This window comes from Microchirus variegatus (genome assembly GCF_963457635.1).
Source record: "Microchirus variegatus genome assembly, chromosome: 7".
Lineage (NCBI taxonomy): Eukaryota > Metazoa > Chordata > Actinopteri > Pleuronectiformes > Soleidae > Microchirus > Microchirus variegatus.
Window position 1 is genome coordinate 20625831 of NC_139808.1, and position 27062 is coordinate 20652892.

The window sequence follows — 27062 nt, forward strand, 5'->3', positions numbered from 1 at the left end:
ACAAAGAAAGATGTAATTGTAACTGCAGCTTTGACACAGTTGCTCCTCTCAACCTTCATACAGCCTACAAAGCATTTGAAAAAAACACTCAATAATTAAAGGTGCATTATGTAATAAATCTAAATCAACTGGCCATAAAATCCTCCTAATATGTCACAGAGACTCAGGAATAATGTTCATATAACAAACTGAACTCACCAACAACAACAGTACAGCCAAAATATTTGCATTAAAAAAAATATTTTGCAGACTGCAAATCATGTTTATGTTTTGAAATCATGTTTTGGCATGTAGCGCCACCTACCGCCATCTACCAATCATTGCAGTCAGTAGAGTCTCAGCTGACGAGCAACTACGGGTTCCCAGTTACGTCAGAAAACAAAACCAAAAGACCTTGGTATTTTGAATTTGTATGTGGTAACCGTTTTTGGCCACATTCTTACATATGGCACCTTTAAATCATGGTCGTTTTCCATCATCGGTATAATCATAATCCGGGGTGTGGTAATCACACCAATTTCTGCCACCACCACTTAATCTTGCTCGCTGAATTCCTGGAGAAAAGTTAATTTCCTATAACTTCCATGTCAAATACTTAATGCTGCACCATGTGTTGGTTAAATCACACTAATGAATATTGAAATATTTGTTTGGCTATGATGCTATCTGTTGTGAATGCTAAATGGTGTTCTGGTCACCATTAAATACAGCTAACTTTAACCAGATGTTAGCATTAGCTGGCTAAATGTATCCTGCTGTTAGTATGAGCTCTTAGCTGCTTACTTTAGCAAGCTCTTAGCATTAGCTAGATAACTGTAGCCCACGGTTTTATCTGTATGCTAGCTATTTATAGCCACCAAACAGCTAACAGCCATTTAATTGTATGTCCTTTCACAGCAGAGTGGAGCTAACTGCAGTTTACAATCGTTTACTCTTACATTGATGTTTTAATTATGCAGCCACAGCCCAATATGGTATTTATTTTATTGACACCATCCCCCTATCTTCTAGATTGAATCCTGCTAAGTTAAAGTGAATTCACATCTCTGTGGCAGAATGAATTAACCACAGCAACAAGAAAACAGCCATTTATATCCCTGGTCTTTTAATTTTTAGACTTGAAATTGTTGTTTTTCTCTTTCACTCCCTTAATATGTTTCGGATCTGTGATGCAAGAAAACATGGATACCTCTTGCCAAAATAAACATTAAAGTGATTTCAGTGTGTTAAAGGACCGTTTTAGAAGTTTAAAAGTTGTCTGTCACAATTATTTATATGTGAATTTGTCCAACCCCAAGAGGTACAGTATATGGTCCTGTGCTTGTCAGATTAGAAGATTAGGAAAAAAATCCTATAAAAATGATTTGGAGCATTTTAGTGATATTTCTGAAATAAGAAATTGTATTTACTATAACATTTAGAGAATGTGTAATGTGTCCAGCACAGATAAAACAAAATGGAATTATTGAAAAAAAAATCCCCAATTTCTACTGTTTTAACGTTATCCACTTGACAACCGGGGTTCAAATTCAAATTTGTATCATGTCTTTGTAGCTGATATTTTTAATGGCACCAGTCAGTTTCACCAGGAAATTAAGTACATTTTTCGGTCAAATTTTACTTTTAAACTTTAGCATATTAAATAGGTTAATGATAAGAATGTTGATTTAAACTGTTGTTGTTATCACCTCCCCCAGTTTTTACTCAAATATCTTGTCAGTCTGTTCGGTCACTGATAACTCACTGGGAGAAAAAAGAAAGAAACTCAATGTCTAGCTTTTTAGTTTCTTGGAGACGACCTTTTTCAGCGACGGGTTCTTCTGGTCCTGGGTGGTGTCCTGATCCGGGTAAGTCTGGGGTGTCTTTGACTCGTAGATTTGTTTGTGGTTGAGAGTCTGCTGTTCCTTCGTGGTTTCTCTCTGGACCTGACGCAGCAGACGTTTCATGGTCTTCACCTTTTCCCTCAAGTGGCCGTTGGCTTTCTCCAAGGTGCGCACCTTCTGTGAGAGAGTCCTCACCATCTCCTCCTCCTCGAACAGAGCCTTCTGCACTGTGGAGCACAGTAACTGTGAAGAGAAGAGGGAAAGATTTAACTTCATTATGGTGAAAAAATGTGCAATTGATAAACAGCACTCCAGGCAAACATGATTGACTGTGATCCATTTAAACACTTACAGCTTTCTGCTTTGAAGACACTTCATTTTAACAATAGAATTTGACACCAACTGTTCCTCAATTGAAAGTAAAATATGAGGGATTTGACTCAGTCCAGATTAACTCTTGCTGATATTTCAACAAAACACTAACTATATAACACCTTAATCTGTGCTTGCATTTTATCTATTTCTTCAAAACTTCTGTTTTAGTGTCTATCAATGCAGCACAGTTTGAATTATAGTCTGTCTACTGTATTATTGTTTTGCTTACTTGAATAATGTAGCATTGCAATTTCATTCTGTATTCCGTTTTTAGATTAAAACTGTTACATATGTCTAGGAACACCAGAGAAAAAATATCATCTTGATGCATTTCCAGAACAATATTGTATTCATGTGCACTGTCCCTGTTTGACTAAACCACTAAATAAGGAAAGTATTACTGTAGATACTTTCACAGAAAACCAATCCATTTTTCGATTCAAGCCTTCAGTCTTTGGGTTTATGAATCACTTAATGGTTTGTCTCTGTGACTTTTACAGTCTGTACAAGAACACCCTCTGCTCTCTTTTGCAGGGAAACTTTTTCCCCCCCCCCCCCGCCAAATCTAGAACAACTCTTGAAAAAAAAAGGCTCACTAAATATGATTTAACAAAATCTCATACTTGGCTTGCAACCAAATTCCTTCCAATTTTAGCATATATTTCTCACATTTCTAATCGTTTACGTTCGGTACTCAATAAAAGCCAGCTCATTTTCTGTATGAAATCCCACTGACTTTTATCCTGCGGTGTAAGTTGAGTGAAATCATATGGACTTTGTTCCGTCACGGCTCGTACAAATGTTACTGTCAGATTGCATTTAATTTATGACGTAACACCTGACAGATCATTTGCTGTTTGATTCTAGATTCCCTCAAATGAGTGTAAGCTTCTAGCATGATCCTGTGATTGAGCATCACTGCCAAAAGCTCATAACTACTTCAGCATATTTCACTATTTATGTATTGGAAATAATCAAATAGGAACACCACTTAAACCCACAGAATAAAAATAAATGATGAGGGGGGAAATTGAAGAAATGAAAACCAAGTATTTTCATTAGTGTGTGGAAATATGTACTGTATGTTGAGAATTCAAGCGTCACCATGTGTTGTATTGTGCAGCTTTTTGTTTTCATAAGCCAAAGACACACTTGCACTGAAGTCCTAGATGAAGAAGAGATAATGTAAATCTGAGTTAAGTTAACTTGAGGTAACCTCTTGTTAGATGAATCCCGACATGCCTGCGACCCTGCGACAGGCGATCCAAAGGGCCCAGAAAAAACAATGTGCTCCAGATGTGTCCGACTGCGTGCCTGTCTTCCTGAGTGTGGATTTCCTCCACAGATCCTAAAGCTTCCACATGGGCCAACGTTAAACACTCATGTAAATTCCCTTCCATCAGATAACAACCACTGAGGGTTTGAAAGGAAATGTTAAAAATGTGCTGCCGGCTGTCGGCCCACATCACTGGTAAATGCATTACTCACTGTTAATATCAGCTATAGATTTCTCCCATGTGCTCTTTCTTGTGCCCCATTTGAGGATTAAAAGGGGATGTGAAACCTCATAATGCAAAGGTTGAAGTAAAAGAGCAGAACAAGTAATCAAGTAATGGAAAGTGACACAAATCCTGTTTAGTGTTCTCAGATAAGACTTACTTCGTGTACACATTAGAGTGAGTTTAGAGCTATTTTTTGCATCGTATCAGCCTTTTTATGCACAAGGAACCAGTGTTTGGAGCCCGAAAACACTCACATTTACATTTGCATGCACCGTATAATCGAGCTCAGGCTGTAGTCTGACTAAGAAAGGCAACCGGAGAACTTGCCGAGTTTGAAAATGTATTTATTGGCTGTGTATGTCCGTCTCCGCCTCTACAGGTGGTGCTGTGTCTCTCTATAAGATACAGATCTATAAGCTAGTGTGTTTCGTACCTGCTGTGCATGTTAAACGTTATACAAATTAGATTGCGCATGGCTCTTGTGGTTGTTGTGTTGTCCGAAGAAAGACACAGTTTATACATCATCTCCTACTTCCCTAAACTCAAAATACCACCCTCACGTATCCTTGTATCATGCAACTAAGGCTTTGTTTACACTAGCTGGATATTTTTTTAAACGGATATTTTCTTCCCTCCGTTTTCCAAAATAACTTTGTGCACACATCATCGTTTTCAAAAAAGTTTCCATTTATATTAACCCTAGAACACCATTGCCGGTTGGTTTTCACCCAAGCAAATAAATGTCTGTGATTTTCATGATGCTGCGTTTATCTGAGTGTCATGGGTCTCTGGGTAGCTTCAGCATTGTCTTTGACATCTTTGATGGCATAGGTGTTTTCCTAATCCAAAACACACCTTTTCCTACAGGCACATGTTTGGGTGATTTTCACCTAGCAATAGTGATAGAAGGTAAAGTAGGTTATGGGTGGATTCTACCTAGGGAAAGTGTTAGTGTATAAAATCAGGTAAATCTTGCCCCCTTTCAAGGTTGACAACATTCAGGACTGCCACATTTACTTTGCCTACTTCAACTTCAGCTTTGCTCCTGTTGCAGAGTTGGTGTCTGGCATCCCAGCAAGTGAGTAACACATAGCTAAGGTTGATTTACCTTAGCAAATGTTAACTTTTTTTTTACCCATACTGTGCTTGTTCTTTCTTTCAGACAAGCGCTACATTATCATATAAGATTATAAAACTTATTATATAAGAGTGGTCCTGGAATTGCATGTTGTCTTTATTTAGTGCAGTGGTTATGAATAACTATCACAAAGTGGTGATTAGTTATAATAAAGTTATTTTAGTTAGCTGGTCATGTTTACCCATTCAAAATATGACATATTTTGTTTCTCTCTCCTGCAGCTATTTGTGTGCCAAGGACACTGTGTCATTCACCAGGGAAGTCTCAGGTATCCCAGGAATGAGTGGACCAAAAACCAAGTTTTCATCTTCATTATTTTTTCAGAAATTTTTTGTTCCCAAATTCCAAATTTTCCAGTAATTTTGGAGCATGTTTCTATGGTCCCCTCATGATGATTTCCTTTCATTTTGTTAGACATGACACAGTTTTAAAATAAAATAGCACTACTCAAATTTGTCATGTATTGTCATATTTTGATATATTTTGATGACAAGTACTTTTTATTGGGTGTATTTATTATCTAGGGTAAAAATCACCCGGTGTTAGTGATGGTGTTTTGAATTTGAGCGATAGTGTTCGTGGGTTAACCCGCATAAATAAGCTGTTGAGAGCCATCATAACTACGGCAAGCCTGTGGGCGGCAGTGTAGGGAGAAGGAGATAAAGCTATACAAGCCAATCAGAATCCTCATCAACAACAGCAACAACAACAACGACTGACCTCTCACCCTCGATGTATAGACATAACTATTCAAGTGACAGCAGCGATGATCGCAACATCCTAAAATTCTCACGCCACTCCTCCGGAACAATAACCTCATTATCAAAGTTCTCCCACCAGATAGCAGTCCGCCCAGGTCAGACCCAAAACCGACGATGCTGAAAAAAAGGTCGCATTTTTGGAGCGTAGATTGCTTAAAACTCTGTTTAAATGCAAACACGAAAAAGGAATTTTCCTAAATCTCCACTTTTGCCAGAGTTTTTAGAAAGAATTATTTTTCAGAGGTGAGCAATGGTGTCCGAGTGAGAAAGACTGTTGTTGAAACAGTGACCGTTTCTCACTTTTCTGTGTCAGTAGAGTCTAAACATGTGGTTTGTGTATTAAGATATGACGTATTTATAGTTTGGCAGCGACGTTGTCGGCGGTGATCAGCTCCGCCTCTGTGGACGCTCGGAGCGCACTGTGTGCCGGCACAGAGCAGCGTTAGCTCGGCCTTTCCTGAGGACCAATTGCAGCTCTTGCCATCTCCGTTGTCCTTTGACGGATTGACAGACACTTAAAACATATTTTGTGCAGTCGGAGACGACGCAGAGGCTCTGCGACAGGCTCTGCGTCGACGCAGAGGACTCTGCGTAACCTATGTAGAGCACTTTACGCAGGAGTATAAATTGGGCTTAATACTCAACACTGGGAAAACAATGATGTCATAGCACCGCCCTCTGCTCTTGCATTCTGTCGCCATCCTCATCGTCTAGTATGAGTTTGTGTACACTGTGCTTATGTTATGCTCCACATCTTCTGTTCTGGATGTATTTCTGAGGCAGTGTTACAGGGCCACATACAGGCCTGGCATGTACACTACAGAGTAGTTTTGGGAGTTTTCTGTGTTTGAAGACATTTCTTGAAACAATGCAAATTTTACGGAAAACTTTTTAAGAATGACAAAGCAGAAAGGTTGCACAGAGAAGGTTCTGTTTCCGCGTGGATAAGACTTTAAACATGACACCTGCAGCTGGTTTCTCTTTCAGACTGAGCTGCATGGGTCTACGAATCCTGGAGAAATTGCCCGTGAAAACTCTGGAGCAATAAGTGATACATAGATATGCAGCATAAACCTCCCTCTGTTGTCAGTCTCTCACATGGACATGTCTGTGATGGTTATCATTCATCCAGGTCATTGTATCTTCAGTAGTTTGCTGGAGGAAAGTGGACCTGCTTGAGTTAAGTTGAAGACGGTTCACCTTTCATCCAAGAGGCTTCTTCAGTTCTGGTGGAAAATATCCAGGCATTCAGCCGAAAACGACTCTTAACGCTGTAATATGTGCCAGAGCCAGGATTTATTCCCAAGGTTGCGTTTTGGTTGTCAACACGAAGGGTGATGTTATGAGATGTTTTCACTCTGGGACATGTTTTCCATAAATAGTGTTTCTATGGCTCCCAAAATGTGGGAAAAAATCTGATACAATACAAAACTTTTATGAATTCTCCTAAACTTGCCCTTTGTACAGACACTTGGCCTCTGTAGGCTGGTTATCTGTCAAGAGCACAACAACCCTCTTTCACACCTTGACTCTGGTGAAACATAACCTGAAAATGGGTCAGGGAGGAGAATGACCAGCATTGCTTAAAAAAACAAACGGACGCTGAATTTGTCACATGAGCTGGAAGAGTTTGTTAAAGCTTGTCAGGTGAGGAAACTGTCTGCAGCCTTTTTAGAACTGATATTTCTGCGTATATGTTGATGACAGATGATATATTAAAAACTGATGTAGTCTCCTGGTTTGCTGCCGAAGCTAATCAGAAAGTAAGACCAAATAGCCACTAGAAGGTAGGGGTGGGAAAAATAATCGATTCTACGATGCATCGTGATTCTCTCTAGAACGAATCCAAATCGATGCGTATAAGTTAATAATCGGAATTTAAAAAAATTTAATTACTTCGCCTGCTGCAACATTCTGTTCACTTAGCTCGCTGCAGAGCCAGGGTTTCCCCCAGTGTATTATAAGCCTAGCGGGCCGCCAGGCTTTACTTGCCCCCCCGCCAGGCTTTGCGTTGCTTGTGTATTTATTTAAAATAGATTTTTTTTACACCTCGGCTTTTTTTTTTTATCCGTGTAGCGCACGCTTGTCCAGGTGCCGATTGAGACCCAAGTCACACTATAAAGTGCGTCATTATTACGGTTACATCGCTCTTTTCAGTAAAGATATTATATTTAGGGATGCACCGATAATTCGGAGGTCGAAACACAGCTACAACATGGTGGAACAGCACCTGTTAAACGCTGGAAAGTCTCTGCGCAAAAGCGAAACTTGGCTGCGTGCGGCACACATTATGAACTCTCCGCGACATTCAATTCACACCAGAGAACATTCTCTCTCTTTGAGCAGTTAACTAAAGACATCAGCTCATCTGATGCATCCGTTTTTCCTAGTTGCAGCGTTAAAGCGTCTTCTTTCACAAAGATTGAGACCACAGAGTGAAAACGATGAAAAGTGCGCTCTGCTCTTCAGAGTCTGTCACCACGTTTCACTCAGATCACCTGCACTTCATCGTGACTGTACTACATCCTCGTCATAAAGATCATTATTTTTATGTGGGGATAAAACACAGAAATTATCCAGTCTGCTTTAGATATGAAAAGAGTGCTTGGAGACGCAGAGGAGCGACGAATGGCGCAGGAGAGTGAGAACTGCGGTCAAGCCAGCCGACCTAGTTTTTTTGCTGTGCATGATTATAGCAGGTTTATGGTAACAACGTCTCAGAACTGGTTTCAAAATAAAAGCATCCGTCGGGTACATAGCGAAAGACTGTCAACGGAAATGTACGGACGTTGTGATATATACTTTCAAAATAAAAGCTCAAATAATTGACAATTGTAAGCTTAAGCCAATAGGTTTTTTTATTGGAATACGCCCTGTTATCAAACAATAATTCCACTTCAGGGTGATATTACATGACCTGATAGTGTGACCCAGTAAGTATCAAAACATTCTGATGTATAGTTTCAGAATAAAGCCCGTCAAACCCTCGAATATGACACAAATTACACATGATTTTGGATTCAAATTAAAAGGAAACCCCAGTTATCAAATAATAATTCCACTTCAGGATTATAGTACATGACCCCGTAGTGTGACCCTGTAAGTTTGAAGATAATCTGATGTATAGTTTCAGAATAAAAGCCTGTCAAATATGACACAAATTACATATGATTTTGGATCCAATTTAAGAGGAAACATCCAGTTATCACAGACAAATTCCACTTCAGGGTTATAATATAGGACCCTATAGTGTGCCACAGTTAGTATCAAGACATTCTGATACTTGTTTACTTTTTTAAACACTCTCCATGTAAAGATTTCTAATGCACATGTATTAAAGCGGAACTAGACCGGAAGTTCCTATTAACGCTGTTTTTTTGGTGTGTATCTGAGTCATTACCTTGTTAATGAAGCCCTGACGGTTCAAAACAAACAGTTCAGCCACTGCTGAGAACGTGGTGTTTATTGTAATCTCGGGGCTCAACGAGATCACTGAAAATCCCGTAATAGTTACGTAAGCAGCGGTTCTCCTGAACAACCGATCGTCCTGCTCCGGGCACTAGTCCGGGCACATCCGGTTGCGTACATTGAACCGCAGAAGAAGAATAACGTCCGTTGTGGAGGTGTTTCACGAGCAACAATGTCTTCTGACTCTGGGTCTGACTCCGGTTTAAAGTCATAAAAGGGACTGCGGCGGGGAGTCGTGACGAAGCTATTTTTAAACACTGTTAAAGGGACAATGTGTAGTATTTATGGGTTTATATAACCCAAAATCCACTTTTTTATACATATTATGTGCTCCTGCATTGTCTAGTCGCTGTATAATAGTTTTTGTTTCATTTTCGTAGTGTTTCAAAAAGTCATGTAAAAAACCATGGTCGCGGTTGCATAGCCACTGTTAGCAGCGAGACGCCATGTTTCTACCGGAGCCTGTAAGGACAAACGCGAGAGAACAAATCAAGCGTCTCTTTACTTGTAGCGGAAGTCCCGCCTCCACTCTCCCCGCTTTGTCTGCTACGGCTGCGGTAGCTCGCCCTCTCCCTCGCTTCACGAACCTCATCTGCTGACACGGAGAAAGACAACGAGGACGATATTTGACCAGCTGCGGATACCGTAGCGCTCAGGGAAGGGAGGGGGTGAGCAGAGCAGCAGGTCTTTGTTGTAAATTTCAGCCACTCCTCTAGATGGCACTATAAACTACTTACTTCCCCTTTAAAACAATGTTTTGATAATGAGAAGCAGTGCATCCACCGTTCCAGAGGGGGGCGCTGCGCTTCTGAGAACGAATGTGCTGGATAGTACTGGCCAATCACGAGACTCTGTCTTCTGGGGGTGAAAGTTCACTCTGAAATCTCACGGCAGAAAAACACCTTCAGAAAAGAGGATTTCTATCGGCTCGTTTACAGAAACTAGGAGGTTTATGACCATAAAAACAAGTTAATATATGTAAGTGGACCTTCATAACTAACATTTATGTGCAACAGGACCACTCTATGTGACCTTTAATGGGTGACTCAATGACCATTTACAAGAAACTTAACCCTGTTTAAAGAAAAGCTTACATTACTGATAAAAATGTGGTGTCACATCCCAGGTTAAATCTGATTTACTGTGGTTTGGATAATGTGACGTGTGTGGTATGATCTGTACTGATGTGAGTTTAGGTCAACAATGGTTGCTCAGGCCCAGAAAAAACAACAAAGTCTGTTTTTTATTTTTCTCAGAGGAAATTTAATCACGGCAATGATGTAAGAAGAAAGCAGCGCTGTTATCTAAATGTTGCTCAGTAATTATAATCACAGGCCTGACCCAAAGGTTTGCCGTTAATGGAAATATAAACCATGTTTTCATTCTCTTTACTCATGGCAAGTATGTTTTTGCTTTTATGATTAGTCAGCAAATGATTGGAAACAGACAGAAGAAATCTACATCTAAACCTAAATCAAGTGGATTATGCCAAAGGTTTTGATTCATTAAAGGGGATAAAGAAGTGGTGAAGAAATAACTGGAAACCATTTATAAACTGGCACAGACTGTGACACAAACCGAATGAGTTTACAGAGTGAAGGAGAACCAGGTGTTTGCCTGTGGTGAACATGAGCTAAAGTGACAGGGAGATGTAAACCGGAGCTCAAGCTCTGATTTAGCTCATCTTAAAATCCAGTATCCATCAGTATCAATGTAAAACTTTCAGATGCTCTCATCAATCTGCGTGTGTAATCCAGAAGCTATTCTCTGATTAGAGGTTGTGATTTCATGATTTATGCACATACCCTGGTTTTACTTTAGTTTGTGATTTTCTTCATTTCCATGGATTCCTTTCTGTCTACAGCTTCCAGAGGAGCGTCGTGGTTTTTCCAGACCATCGAAAATCATCCTCCTCGTCCTCCTTCAGTATCGATTATGTTCTCTGACTGTACTTGGTGTACTGGTGTTACTGTTTGTGATTCATTTCTTCTGAGGCCTGAAACGAAGGATTGGATTCTGTATCATATTCATCTTCAGTGTATTTTCTTCATTAATCATTTGTCAGAACATTCATGATATGAAGAATTCCAAAATCCCAATTCTCATAATCTTTCAAATATCTGGTGTTGCATGATCAACATTCCAACACCATCAGATGATCATTTAAAGCTGCAGTACGTAACCTTTGGTGATTGTTTTTAGTTGCTGTTGTTTTCAAGGGCACGTCTTTGTATTTTCACTCATACTCTGACCTGTTTGCAGTCTCCCTGCTTTACTCGTGCAATGTTGCTGTCTTGACATAAAGCTATCATTTCCTGTGTGCAGCTGGGGAATGTTGCCAGGAGCGACACAAGCTAAACCTTGCTATACTGAGAAACTACAGTTTTACAATGATCCACAGAAAAACTTAAAATCCCAATATTTGAAGAGCACAATGCAATATGTTTTTTCTTTAAATTAGTCGACGATCAAAATATTTACCAAGGTAATCCTTTTCTCATAGATTAAATCAAGCGTTAGCTTGTTCTGAAGAACACATTTTTGAAAATGAAAACCATTTGACAGTATAGTGTTAGAAAGAGTTGAGGCCTAATCTTCTTCTATGATTGACAGGGTTCCTACACCTCACATTCAAGGACTTTTCAAGGACTTTCCAGGACCAATTCCCTCAAATGCAAAAGCTTAAGGTGGGAGGGCAACTTCTACGAGCCCAAGCACTTTCAATGACCCATGTCTATTTAGGGTGATTTTCCCAATTTTTGATTTTTTTTTTTTCAAATTCACAAACTTTCAAGGACACTGTAGGAACCCCAGATTGAGGCTGGTGTCTCCAATCTTCATTTGCTACAACAAATGCCTAATACATATGGAAACAAAACTTTACCAGAGCCATGTTTTTAAAAGGTCTTCCATAAACATGACATCACAGTTTCAAGAAATTCATCCACAAGAAACTGCCCAAAATGACTCTAAATGTTGTAATACATAGTCAGACCTGTATGTGGCACTGTACACCAAATACACCAAAAACAGACAATGATATGTTGAGTCTGCACATAAAGCATGAAGCATTTTTTTGTTCATCACAATGTATACAATAACATAAACAGAGAAAGGATGAAGAAAGCCAGGGCGACCAAATAATGAAAAAAATAATTATCAAAAAGTGGATCCACTACACCAGGGGTCACCAACCTTTTTGAGACAGAGAGCTACCTTAAGAGTAAAAAATAATATGGAGGGCTACCATATAATATTTTTATGTTTGTTTACCATTTAAATGATTAATATTATGCATTCAACTGCATACACATTAATTCCAGTGCTAACTCCTAACGATTACCAGTTTTCATAAACAATATCAAAGATATTTTACTGAGCGATCATACGGATACATGCAAGTGAGGTGAAGTGAAGTGAGCCTGCGGGCACCGTATTGGCTGCCTGCGGGATACCAGGTGCCCGCGGGCACCACGTTGGTGACCCCTGCACTAGACAATATCCAAACACAAAAGAGGACGACGACGACAAAGATAACAGAGAATGCAAGTCCAAGACAGAGGTGGACCTATGACATCATCATTTCCCCAAAGTAGCGTATTGGAAGTCTACATGAAAACACAAGTGTGGTGTTTTGAGATGTTCCCACTCTGGGACCTGTTTTCAATAAACAGCATTTCAGTGCTCTCAAAAAGCTGATTCTCCTGAACTTGTACTGCTTCCAAACATTGTGCATCCAGGTGGCTTTGGTCTCATGGATCATGTGGTATTGTTGGTTCTGTATAGCTTGTGTTCCACAAAGAAGAAATTAATTGATATTGGTGACTTGTCTTTATTCTGACAGTGTTAAAGGAGAACAATTGCTTAAAAATAGATTTAACCAGTCACAGACCGTTGCCGCCATGTGAGGTCAATCTTAATATTAAGAGTCTTGTCTTTGAAGAAACAAATACTTAACTTAACAAGAGAATTGATATGACACAAACAATGGTTTAAGAGAGCTCTTTGTCTGACAAAAACCTCAGGAGATTATTTTGCATTTGGTTTTCCATCTTAATTTATCAGCGTCTTTGTAGTTTTACTTTGAAAACACCACAATACTTCGGGCTACTTGAGCACACTGAACTCTTTCCTCTAAGTACATGTGGAACCATGTGGGGGGGCGACTGTGGTTCAGTGGGTAGAGTGGGTTCGATCCCCGGCTCCTCTAGTTTATAAGCTCATGTCCCCGGGCAAGACATTCAACCACAAATTGCTCCTGAGGGCTGCGGCACCAGCATGTGACTCAGTGTGAATTGCGTGTGATAAAATGCTAAATATACACTCATCGGCAACTTTGTTGGGACACCACTCCAACTGTTGTTAAAGCTCCACCGAGGAACTTCTGTCACCCCCTGAGGAATTCTGAGTAATTACCAAAACACTACTGGGAAACCTCTATGCCAAAGTGATCCCACCCCGACTGTTACCCAGTTGCATTCACCTCAAATTCCATAAACAATGCCTGTTGTTTTGGAGTTTTTTAAGCAAAAGAATCCACTTCTGAAACTTTTCGTGGGCATTTCTTGGCATTTTCGGTCAAACGGCAACTATTTGCAGCCGTGTTGCCCGACTAGCGCTACGTAGCTATTGTGCTACTGCCTCGCCCACTCGTGATGTAAAATTAATCATTTTGGTGCACAGTGGGTGGCATGAGAAGAAACACTTATAATGAGAAACACACAGAGAGAGGAGTTGCCTGGAGCTGATATGCAAATATCTTGCCAGCCAATTACATGGGAGCTGCTCTATGGGTTTAGGTATGCAGACATTAACAAGACGACCTGCTGAAGGCCAAACTAGAATGGTGGAAGAAACGTGATTTAAGTGACTTTGAACATGGCATGATTTTCAGAAACTCTAGAGTTTACAGAGAACAGCCTGCAAAAAGAGAGATTATCCAGTGAGTGTTAGTTCTCTGTGTGAAAAGATGCCTTGTTAAGGTCAAAGGAGAATGACCAGAGTGGTAGAATATGATAGAAAGTTAAACAACAATTGTTCTAACCAAAGGCTAAATACCATTTCTAATGGTGCAACCTATGCATCTCCTGCCACTTAGATCTCCTATGTACCTAATAAAGTGGTCAGTGAGTTTCAATATTCTCTATGAATGGGTTAATGGCAACGTTTAAAAACCAAAGTCATTAAACTGGTTTACTTGTTTAAATCAAGTTCAGTAAAACCACACTTAATGCTTCACTTTGGATACAGAGTGCAAATTAACACGGCCACTTTTGTGATTTTACAGCCCTCTAAGGTTAAAAACACTGGTTTGATATAAATAACACAACTATAATTAATGCAAGTGTCACATTTGTATCAATAATAGTCAAGTACTGGCTTCTCCCAGTGAAAATTAGAATCAATTTTAAAATACTTCTACTTACATACAAGGCGCTGAATAATCAGGCACCTTTTATTATTTGTGACTTAATCACTTTATATCAACCGAATAGACCGCTGCGCTCCCTGAACTCAGGTCTACTGGTTATTCCAAAAACGAATAAAAGTAGAATCGGTGGTAGAACATTTATCTACCAGGCTCCTCTCCTGTGGAACCAACTTCCACTTTCAGTCAGACAGTCTGACTCGGTCTCTGCCTTTAAGGTGAGACTGAAAACCTACCTTTTTAACATAGACTATAGTCGAAGCTAGATCAGGTATGTCCTGATTAGAATATCTTATGCTGCCATAGGCTTAGACTGCTGGGGGAATTTCCCATCATGCACTTAGAATGAGCACACAGACTTTGCACGAGCTGCACTTTCTCTACCCCCTCCTCGATTTCTCAACCCTCACCACTTACCCGATGTCCCCCCATGACATGTAGCACATAAATCCACATGTATCACATCTCTTACTGATTTTTAATCTCTTACAGTTCTGCTGACACCAGTGAACGACATGAGGTCAGAACAGGAAAGAGGACTCCATCATCCCCAAGTCTCTGACCACAACAGCCTTCACTACAGGCTGTGACAAACCCAGTGATCCAGATGGACCCTGGCATTTAAAGACTTTACACTTTTTATTCTTTGTCATTATGTATTGTATGTTTTTGGGTAACATCTACTGCACGTCTGTCCGTCCAGGGAGTGGATCCCTCACCTGTGGTTCTACCTAAGGTTTCTACCTTTTTTCCCTGTTACAAGGGTTTTTTCCCTGGTAGTTTGTCCTTACCCTGGTCGAAGGTCTTAGGGCAGAGGATGTTACCAACCCTGTGAAGTCTCGTGAGACAAACTATGTTTTGTAAACTGTGGGCTATACAAATAAAGATTGATTGATGATTGATTCTCTAACCTGGTGGGAGGGGCCCCACCAAATAAAATTCAGCTTAGGGCCCCATAAAGGCTTAGGCTGGAACTGCCAATAGAAATGTCAATTCTCTTATCCATTCAAACAGGGCGGGAAAGTTCGACCTCGATAGAGAACTGCATCCTATGCATCAAGTAATTACCATATGGCCCAGCAGAGGGCGTTCTGAGTGCAGCTTGGACTACATGGATGAACAATTAAGGAAAACAGAGGACACAGCAAGTTACTCCGTCCTCCTGAGGAGCCAATCCTGACACCAAAGCATCTGAGTGTGGATGCACTTCATGCTCCACAAACAAAGCAGTGGACTCACCTGTTAGCTTAGCTGTTAGCTCCGCCCCAGTGAGGCGGAGGAAGCATCACAGACATAGTGAAGGAATTTTTGAATAAAATGTTGGATACTGCCATCAAACACCATAGAGTAGAAGAAGAACAGGGAACATCAAAGGAATTCAACACTTCCTCAACACGAGCATCTGGCAAACATTGGTGGCTCTGAGCAGCAGCTTACCCTGCTGTCCTCCTGAGCCTCCCACTCCGGGGTGAAGGTGTGGATCTGAGTGTCGGCCGTGCAGTTGGAAAACTGGAAGAGGCTGGAAAACGCACGATGGTTGTCTGCAGTGTCAGGGAAGATGGGGTCCTGGAAGTTTACTCCATGAGGGACAATATTGTAGTTCTCATCCATCCTGCATTGAAAGAGGATGAAAGTTGAAATGATTCTCTTGTGAACAAAGGAAAAAATTGTTCTTTTTCATTTGAACTTAGTTCATTTCCATGTGTAGTTAAGTCAGAAGCCATTTAATTGGACTACTCTCCTTATCCCATGATACAAGCACTAGCAGGGAATGGATTTACTGAGTGAAGGTGGCGATATGGCCCTTTTAGGTAGTAAGTGTTATGCTGCATTCAGACTCTATGTCAAGGCTATTCAACTTAAGGCCTGGGGGCCAGAGCTGGCCCTTCAAGCAATTAGGACCATTAACCCATAAATAATGAATGTATTATTAAAAAGCCAATAAAACCTTAGCTTTGCCTATTTCTGGCACTTTGCGAAACTTTGTCTTTATATTGTTACCTCTAATTTTGTAAGAGCCAATTGTGCCTGTTATATCCAAATGTTGGTTGGTACTGCAACTGTAACCTTTTTGCACTATACACAAAATGTATTGTACCTGAATGAATTATTTTTGCACAAAACTAGCAGCCATTTCAATATATAAGTGCTAAATAATGTATAACATTGTCTATCTATTTGTATCCGTTTACTGTACATGCAACACAAAATAGTAGTACAGGGGTTGACCGGCCCACTGGCTGGACAGCCTTCCGAAAAGCTGTCCCTCCGCAAATTTTAGTTGAATAGCCCTGCTCTATGTGGTACAACTTTTTACACACAAAGTCAATGCACAGACGCGGGTAGACGCCAACAGCGTGGATCATAAATCGCTCCATTTCGCAAGTTTTCACCAAAACTGGAAAATTATCATTTCCAAGTGTGGACACCTGGAGCTCTGCGACACAAGTTGCTACATGTACCGGGACAAAAACAAAAAGGAAAGAGTGTGGCAGATGGTCAGCGAAGAAGATGATGAAGCCAGTGGCTCATGCTCGTGCTGACCGGCACAATGGCCAATGCAATGTGACACGATGCAGTATGGAAATTCAAGTTTGATTTGGCGTTTTCCAGTTGACCTATTACATTAGCTGGCTAGTTGTCATCATATCAAGCACCATTATATGTCTTTCTACCATCAGTTAAGTTGAAAGTATTAAATTCTTTAAGCTGACCGAGGTGCATTATGAAATAAATCTAAAGCAACTGGTCATAAAATCTTCCTAATATGTCACAGAGACTCAGGAATAATGTTCATATAACAAACTGAACGCACCAACAACAACAGTACAGACAAAATATTTGCATTAGAAAAATATTTTTTGCAGACTGCAAATCATGTTTATGTTTTGAAATCATGTTTTGGCGGCACCTACCGCCGTCTACCAATCATTACAGTCAGTAGAGTCTCATCTGCCAAGCAACCACGGGTTGCCAGTTACGTCCGAGCTACAATGGCGGAGAAAACGAAACATAAAAGTCCTCGGTATTTTGAGTTTGAGTGTAGCAACCCGTTTTTGGCCACATGCTTACATATGGCACCTTTAAATTTGGACTAACACAAAAATTCACAGTGAATGAGAAGCATCAGCAGTTTTATTCTCAACAGCAGCAAACAAACCTGTTAAAACAGTAAAATGAAAGGATTTTGGAACAAAAAACCCCAAACATGCATTTATGTGCAGAATAGCAAGCAGACCCTGGTCTATTATTATTCTAATTCAAGCATTACATCAAAATACAAGCCAAACTGATTCACTAGGCATGTTTCATATATTCCCCTACGATGTGAGTTGTGTGTGTGAGGGAGGAAGCAGCGTTTTTTTCATACATCTGGATTCCATCTCGTTTCCCTCAAGGGACATCAAAAGTTTGGTTGTCCCTATCAGACGGGGTGTGTGTGCATATGTGTGTGTGTGTGTGTGTAGGTTGAAAGAGTATGGAGAAGTTTCAAGCTTTCACTTCAGCAGAAAGAGGTCAGAGCTCACATACACATGCAGTAACCATGAGGTCAGAAGAACTGAGTGTCCTCATGAATTTTTTTACTGCTCTGGAAACTTGAGTGAGTGACTTGAAATGCAATATTTTTGTAACAACTTTTCCCTCAAGCATTAAGGCCACATTATACTTCTCCGACTGCGCAATGCGTTATTCGACTGCGTAACCACGGAGACACCTCGAGCCTTCATACTTCTGCGTCGTGGTGGCGGATACGCACTGCAATTTCCCGCCCGATCAGTAGGGGTCGCTTTGCAAGGTTGTTGTGCTTTTGCCTACAGTGAGCAATGGCGGCCGAGTGAGAAAGACTGTTGTTGTTGAAACAGGGGCCGTTTCTCACTTTTCTGTGTCACGGAACGCAGTTTAAAGATAATTTGAGGTGAGAAATTGGCCGTTTAGAGTCTAAACATGTTCTGTGTGTATTAAGATACGACATATTTTTAGTTTGGCAGCATTGTTGTTGATGGTGATCAGCTCCGCCTCTGTGGACGCTCGGTACGCACTGTGAGCCAGCACAGAGCAGTGTTAGCTCGGCCTGTCCTGAGGACCAATCGCAGCTCTTGCCATCTCCGTTGTCCCTTGACGGAGTGACGGACACTTAAAAAACATTTTGTGCAGTCGGAGACGACGCAGAGGCTCTGCGACAGGCTCTCCGTCGACGCAGAGGACTCTGCGTAACCTACGTAGAGCACTTTACGCAGAAGTATAAATTGGGCTTTAGTCTATTTTAAAAGAAACTCATAGTAACTAATAACATTTCATATGAATTAACAAAATTCAGTTTTCTTTGTGAGATTGGCACAGCGCCCCATGGGGGATAAAAGAAGTACAAGATGAGTGAGAGTTAGTTTTCTTAGTCTGCTGCCAACTTGTGGTCAGAGGCTTGAAAGCAGCTCAAAACCAGTCAAAAATGTTTCCATATCAATACTTTCTCAACTGTCTTGTGATTGGCCAGGTACCTGGAAGTGACGTAATTAGCACGTCAGCTCTCAGAAGCGCAGCTCCCCCCTCTGGAACAGTGGATGCACTGCTCCTCATTATCAAAACATAGTTTTAACAATGTTTAAAAATAGCTTCATCACACTTTGACCCAGAGTCAGAAGACACTGACGCTTGTGAAACACCTCAACAACGGACGTTATTCTTCTTCTGTGGTTCAATGTATGCAACCGGATGTGCCCGGACTAGTGCCCGGAGCAGGAGGATCTGCTGTTCAGGAGAAGTGCACCTTACGTAACGATTCCAGGCTTTTTCAGACCGCTTGCAGAGTCCGGGAATACAATAAAACCCAGCGTTCTCAGCTGAACTGTTTGTTTCGATACTTTAGGGCCTCATAAACGAGTTAATGGTACAGATACACACCAACAGCGTAAATTGGGACCTCCAGTCTATTGGAGGTTTAAAATGTTATAGTAAAAGGTTGAATGAAGACTCAGGACATTGCAAGGAAAAAAAAAACTTCAATTCTCAGTCAATTTCCATGAAAAAAAAGAATGATTTATTGGATCTCTTGTATTGAGCTGTTTTCTTTTGACAGAGAATTTAAGAATCTTGAGAAGTGAGATATAGGCTAACGTTTTCACAGCGAACATTTGGCGGACGCTGCACACTCAATCAGTCTGGTTTAAAGGTCCGTGGGGAGAATCCCTGGTTGCACTTTTCTCCATGTGAAGCTCTGATTCGCCGTGTCCCGAGAGCTCATATCCATGATTGATTGGGAAAACTGTTTTGGTCTGAGACAGTGTTGTTGAGGGTTTTATAGCAGGAAATGGACGTTCACTGGAGACTGCAATGAGAACCTCTCCGTTTTGGCCTTCTAGTCCAGCAGTGGCTGTAGTTCTGCAGACAATCTCTTCTCTCCGTCTTTGTGTTTAGGCGTCATGTGCCAAATAACAGATCAGAGGAAACCACTTTTGTTATAAAAGGTACTCCTGAGCATAGAAAATGACCCTTGTTCTCATACTCTGAAACCGCTTTAATGCTAAAATTAACAGTATAGGCTGTAGTAGCTGACATCACACAACTAAGGTTACAAGACTCTGGCAAGCAACGGCACTGCTCACCTCTATAGATGTTATGCTAGACAACACATACTGTAAATCAGGCATTATGTCAGAAAACTTGTCTCTTTGCCGGCTGTTTTCATCATAAAAGTGAAAATGGCGGATAGATGTTGAGCCCCAGGATACCAAAACTGTCAGAGACAGGATAACAGGAGAACATTTCGTCGTTTCCTAACGATCCAGAGAGACTGCAGAGGTGAATCACTGCCATAAAGTGTGTTCAAAGCCAGCAGAAGAAGATGGAGCAATGGGAACCCACAGGCAACAGATTTCAACTGTTAACTCTCTTCAGACAGGAGGCGGAGGCAGAAATGAAGATGCTGAGATTTTCGTTGGGAGTGGACAGGATTAGGAATGAGCATATTTGATGGAGAGTTTGAGTGTTGAAAGTAAGAGAGTCAAGGTTGAGATGGTTTGAGATGGTTATATTGGACAAAGGATGTTGAAGATGGAGCTGCCGGGCAGGAGGAAAAGAAGAAGACCACATATGGATGTTGTGAAGGAGGACACGAGGACAGCTGGTTTTACAGAAGTGAACACAAGGGAGAGGACCAGATGGTGGCAGATGATCCACTGTGGTGACCCCCAAACGCCGACAGACTCGAGTTGAATGTTTGTCTCAAAGCCAGATTGCACACTTTTGTCTCCCTCCAGACTTTTGTAAACTTTGAGTGACTCTCTGGAGTCAGATGGAGGGAAGTTTATCTGGATTTTTGTTTTATACTTACACTTGCTTTGGCAATGTAAAGATATTGCCGTATCTCCACTACATGGTCCCAGCTCGCCTCGACTCGGCACAGCTCAACTCATATACTCAACATATATTATCTCAAGGGACTACAGAAACCTTTACAATACTATATAGAGACAACTATGCAACATAGCATCCCAGATGTGGCTTAGGATGTAGGCTCCCTTGTCTCAGTTGATGTCCTTGGGGTAGCCTTACTTTACCTGACTAAATGAATCACTTTATTTAGTATGTAAGCTGAAACACAGCTCTTTTTCAATGGAACATTATGTATTTTGTAAATTATAATCCAATTTAGAGGAAAGTAGATGATCAGGGATGGCGTATATGAGTGGAAATAACATTGGTGTATTTCAGGATTTAAAAAACAGACTGTTCAAATCACAAATCTCAAAACCTCAATGTTTTGTTTTGAAACTTTTTACATTCAGCCCATTGTTCTCGATCAGAGCCAAAGCTGAGTTAAATTAACCCATTAAAAATCCATTTAAATAGATTTTTTTGGACCGGTGTGAATGTGGTTTGAGTTTTCTGCAAAAGACACCACAGGTAAACACTTTCGAGGGGGTTGCCTTCCCTTACAGCCACTGAGAGAACACTGCACTGGTTTACTGGAGTAATCATTGCTTCTTAATCACTGTCAGCTCGACTCTTAAACTCGCCAAACTGATTATTAACACACTCCGGATGTTTTCACCCTCACAACATAGGGGCACAGCAAAGTTGCCCCCGCAGGTGTGATATATTACCACTTAGCAGCAGCAGTGAGTATTTTTTTTTCTAAATCATTAAACCAAGCTACTTTCTGGTTTCTTTGTTCCATATAACTCCATATCCATTAAAGTCATTTTGGTTTGTGGACAAAACTAGACATTTCGAGGTCTGGGAAAAAAAACAATCAACATTTTTCAGCATTTTATGGACCGAACAACAAATCAGTTCATCAAGAAAAAATCATTGACAGATTTATTGATGATGAAAATAGTCTTTTGTTGCAGCCCTAGTAAGTTTGTGCACATTATGATGTGTAACATAAGCCATACAAGTAGCATTGATGTTGGCTCTGCTGCTGCAGACCCTCATGTGGGACAGACAAACATTAAAGTTGAGGAATGCTTTTTATCCCCCCCTTATATATAACTCTTCATCTCTTTGAGAGAGAAAAAAGAAAGAGAGAAATATAAGTATGTGCTGTCAGCACAGGGTCTATAACTGGCATATACTGGTTTGTATTTCAGCTGTACTGCGCTGACACTGCTGGTGTGTTGATAACTCTGACTTAAAATACTTTGTAGGTTCACCTTCACACTGTTGGGAAATGTCTGGCTCCATAATTACACTGGCTGGAATGTAATAGACGTTTCCTGAGCAACAGTGTTGTTTCTGTCCAACACAGACGTATACGTTTCTTTCACATCTAAGTGGAAACTTTGGCAGGTTATTAAATGCATTATTAACGTGAAATCAATACACTGTCAGATACAGATTAAAAGCAAAAGTGTGTGTGTTGTGCCAGCCTTCTGCCTCTGAGTGCAAATGCTTCCATAACTGACTGACGATTGATTCCATCCTCTGACGGCCTTTGCTTCTTTTTGATGACAGATTTCTGCACAAGTTTGGAGAGTCGCTCGGTTTCATTGGTGAGAAATGTCAGGAATGAAGAGGGAGGACGTTTCATCTATTTATCCATTTTCTATTGCTTTCACATGAGTTTCATGGGGGTTGGAGCCAATCTCAGCTGACATAGGGTGGAAGGTGGCTAACACCCTGGAAAATGTAGCCAGTCCATCACAGAGCCACATACAGAGGCAAACAACCATTTATGGCACTTTTCCACTACCCAGTTCCGGCACGGTGCAACTTTTTTTCTTGCTTTTCCATTAGTCATAGTACCTGGTACTTTTTCGAACCTGCTCTTGCGAGGTTCCGAGCTAGCTTAGCTGATACTAAAATGTGACGTTGAATGACTGCCAGCCATGGATTGTCAGTCATCACAGGAAGATTCATGAGCGCAATGTCTGACACAAGAATCAAACCGTACAATGCAGAACTTTAGATCAGTTAAAAAGGACTTAACAATCCTGAAAACATGCGTTAAAGGGATAGTTCGAAATTTTGGACATAAGACCTATTTTCCAACTCAGCCGGTGTGATGGAGACGTCTGTAGACGTTTTCAAGAAATTTCATTCAGTTCTTCTAGTTGCTGAGTTCGCTGGTGCTATGGCTAGCACAAGTCAATGATACAAGTTAGCATGGCATTAGAACACTCATACCACAGTTCACCCGAGTCACATCAATTGTAACAGCAGACTATCGATGTACATATCTGTGTTGATAATAATATTTATATAATATTTGAAATAAAACTAACCTCGCATCACATTAATTTTTGAGGAACTACTTTCTCAGCAGCAGCAGAATCAGTCCGCCGCTGCCGGAGGTATGACGTGCTGCTGCTGCTGCTGAGACATAAATCCTTCAAATTGCAAGGTTGGTTTTAATTCAAACATTCTATCAACACAGATATGTACATCGATAGTCTGCCGTTACAATCGATTTGCCTCGGGTGCACTGTGGAGTCGGTATGAGTGTTTTTAATGCCATGCTAGCAGGTACCATTGACTTGCGCTAGCCATAGCACCAGCGAACTCTGCAACTAGAAGAACCGAATGAAATTTCTTGAAAACGTCTACAGACGTCTCCATCACAACGGTTGAGTTGGATAATAGGTGTTATGTCCAAAATTCCGAATTATCCCTTTAATCTCCAACATTTAGCAAGGAAATGTCTAAAATCTCAATATTTAACAGAGGAGCCTGGTGTATTTAGTAACAGCACTGCTGAAAGCCGGTGATCTTGAGTGGCCAGCCAGGGCAGTTTCATGCAGCCGTGCTATGATGACTCAATAGTAATGGACCAAACCATGTAGAGTCGAGCCGTGTGGTTCCGAGCCAAGGAAAAGTGCCATTACTGTCACATTCAATATAAAAATTCATACCTAAGGTCAGTTTTAAGCCGTGTTTCCACCAACTGGAACAGTTTGGTCTGGTTTGGGTTGATTTTTTTGGCGTTTCCATAAGGAACAGTACCAAAATAAACAGCCACAATCGTTCCATTTCTGGGACTCTTATCTTGGGGTATCAGAGTAAAATGGTACAGTACGGTCGGCTGGAGCTAGACTGGCTTTAGGATTCCATTTTATTGTAAACAGAGTATTGAATTGAAGCTTGAAGAGTTAAAAATCGGAATTGGATATTTGGACTTCCGGAAGTCACGTGACAAATTTGTTTACACTGCCATGTTGGCAGGAAAAACTTCTCCAAAAATTAAAAGTGCCCGTGTTTTATTTCGTTTATCACATGACTGCATTTTGATAAATTTAGGCGTTTAAATGTGATCAAGATGACCTGTTGAAGTTTGAACCCAGGTTTAGAATAAATAAGAACGTGAATGTGGCACAATTGTTGTTGCCAGAGTGGCTGGTATGACAATTTTAGTATCAACTGGAATTTACATACATTGACATCCATTCAGGTATCTGGATGCAATTGCCTTGTTGATGTTAAAAGGTCAAAGGAGAATCGCCACTGGCTAAAAAAGTCTAGAAATTTGACAATATCTTGTTACAACCAAGATTCACAGAAAACCATCTCTGTTTGTCTGTGTCAAACCCTGAAGCAGATGTTCTACAGCAGCAGAAGACCACACCGGGTGTCTCTCCGGACATGTTATCAGGTGTCCTTTGTACCTAATAAAGTATATGCACATCTAATCTCTGTGAAGAAGTGTCTTAATTTCAGTTTTAGAAATCCCAGTGGTTTCCCGACCAGTGCCTTCTCTCCAGTTTAAATATTTAATTATCACAGATGTGCTCACTGTGTCAGAGGGTTGCCAAGACCTCACTGCGGAGCCAGCGATGATGTAAGTGTATGACCGAGAGACGGCAGGAGGTCCTTGTCCACACAGTCGTCTAAACCTACATAAAGTTTAACGACTGTAAAATATACATGTGAGATTTTGGTCTTTCATCTTTTATGGTGCTTCTTCTTCTTGCTCTGTGTTCAGTTTTGATGGATTCGTCGACCACAGCATGAAAACATCAATATCAAACACCTGACATTACTAACCTTTTCTTTTCATATTGGATTTTTATTGTGCTCCCAAAAAAAATGTAATCAGAAAAAAGTCTTGTGTCCATGTGTAATCTGATCAGCAAAGTGTAGTTTATTGTAGCTGTGAGACACATCTGGACAACAGGACACACGTGGACCATGTCTTGTTATCTCTTGGCAACAGACACAGAGACAAAGGGAAAAAAGGGATGTTCTGATAGTTGGCTGTAAAGACTGCATCCATCTTATCCTTATCTTACTCTGGTTGTCATCACAATCTCGACTCCCAGTGCTTCATGATCACAAGCACGGCTTTCAGTCAAAACAAAATCCAAAGTTCCTTTCCCAGTCTGACTGTGAAGACTTGGAAGATGCCATTATTTCCAACACGTTAGATTACTGTGCGCTTTTCCCCCAGTTATGTTAATGTTAAATATTTTCTATGGTTTTATTGTGACTAAACTCTTTATAAAATGTGCTTTATAAATAAACTTGAATTCACAGCGATCTGTCTGTAGCAACAAAACCTTAAAAGAAGCCTCACCTACATTTTAATTCATCATGTAACAAACCAAGTTTTAAATGGTACAACCACAGTGGACAGTTTTGTCCACTTTTGTCTTTTCTTTACAAGCCTAGAATGAATTGTCCCCCACATCTTCTCTGTTGCCCATTTTTTCTTTCACCCCAACTCGTCTGGCTGCAGATCTTTATCTGTTAAAGCTACAGTGCGTAAATTGTAGCAAGCTGCAGCTGAATATCAGTGCATTCCACTTGTACGGTGGTTGGAAGTCGGAATTTCAGCCCGATTGGACAATTTGCTGCACTGTTTGTAGAGCATTATTTTTACTGACTGGTATTGCTAACAATGGCTGGCCCGACATGTCACTCCAAATTCCGGCTTCCAACTTGCAATGTAAATTGAACGCAGCACGCCCCTCCCCTCAATGTTCCTTTGCAAGAGTATTGGAGAAACTATGTAGCCTTCAGGTTTTGATTTGTAAGTTTTGATTCAAAAATGTGTCTTTGTTTGTCCATTGTGGGCTACTGTAAAAACACGCTGGTCCAAATTGCTGACTCACCTCCTGACACATAAAAGGCTCATTCTGTTTTCATGAAAAGTAATGATTATACGCTTGTAAAAATTATAACTGTTTTAAAGGTGCATTATGTAATCAATCTAAAGCAACTGGCCATAAAATCCTCCTAATATGTCACAGAGACTCAGGAATAATGTTCATATAACAAACTGAACTCACCAACAACAACAGTACAGACAAAATATTTGCATTAAAAAAATGTTTTGCAGACTGCAAATCATGTTTTTGCATGTGGCGTGTCACGTAACAGTTGGAACTGACCAACAATGGACCTGGCAGACAGGGACATTTTCAAGCAAGCGCTCACCGCACACGGTGAAATGATTAGCCACCACAAGGCGCTGTTAGTTGATGTAGCTAACTCTGTGAAACGGCTAACTTCTAACCTCGTTGTTCCCCTGCAACCGACTTCACCTGTGCCTCCGCTTCCTCAGTCTTCCCCTGTAGCTTCGTCTTCACCTCCAGCTATGCCATCGCGTGAGCCATTTGTTCCGACCCCCAAACGGTTTTCGGGGGGAACTGAACAAATGTTCCAGCTTTTTGTTCCAGTGCTCGTTGGTGTTCGACTTGCAACCGGCTACTTACCCATCTGATCATGCGAGGATAGCATGATAGCATAGATTTTGTTGTTAACCTCCTTTCCGGGAGGGCCACTCAGTAGGCCGCGGCCATTTTCGGAAATGTTCATTCTCGTCCGTCCTACTCTGCTTTCGCCACCGAGTTAAACCGTGTTTTTGATAATTCTTTTCAATACAACGACATCGCTAACCGGTTACTCGCTTTGAAACAGGGCAGTTCTTCGGCGGCGGACTTTGCTACAGATTTTCGCATATGTGCATCTGAGAGTGGGTGGAACGACACCGCACTCCGAGCTATTTTCCTACGTGGTTTAAACGACGACTTAAGGGACGAATTGGCCACTCGAGAACGTTACACCTAATCTCAACGCACTAATAGACCTAGCCATTTGTCTAGACTGTAGACTCGGGGAGAGACGACGTGA

The 27062-nt window shown here is 40.9% G+C and overlaps 1 protein-coding gene across 1 annotated transcript in view; it reads right to left on the reverse strand.

Moving 5' to 3' along the window:
• Positions 1-1772: 1772 nt before the first annotated feature.
• Positions 1773-27062, reverse strand: part of ccdc3b (coiled-coil domain containing 3b) — a gene marked incomplete at both ends in the record, with an annotated part of 29277 nt that continues 3987 nt past the window's right edge. Inside the window, 2 exons of the mRNA XM_083891960.1 lie at positions 1773-2066; positions 15933-16107. Of these exons, the coding sequence (XP_083748086.1) occupies positions 1773-2066; positions 15933-16107 (469 nt within the window). The remainder of the gene's footprint in view (positions 2067-15932; positions 16108-27062) is intronic.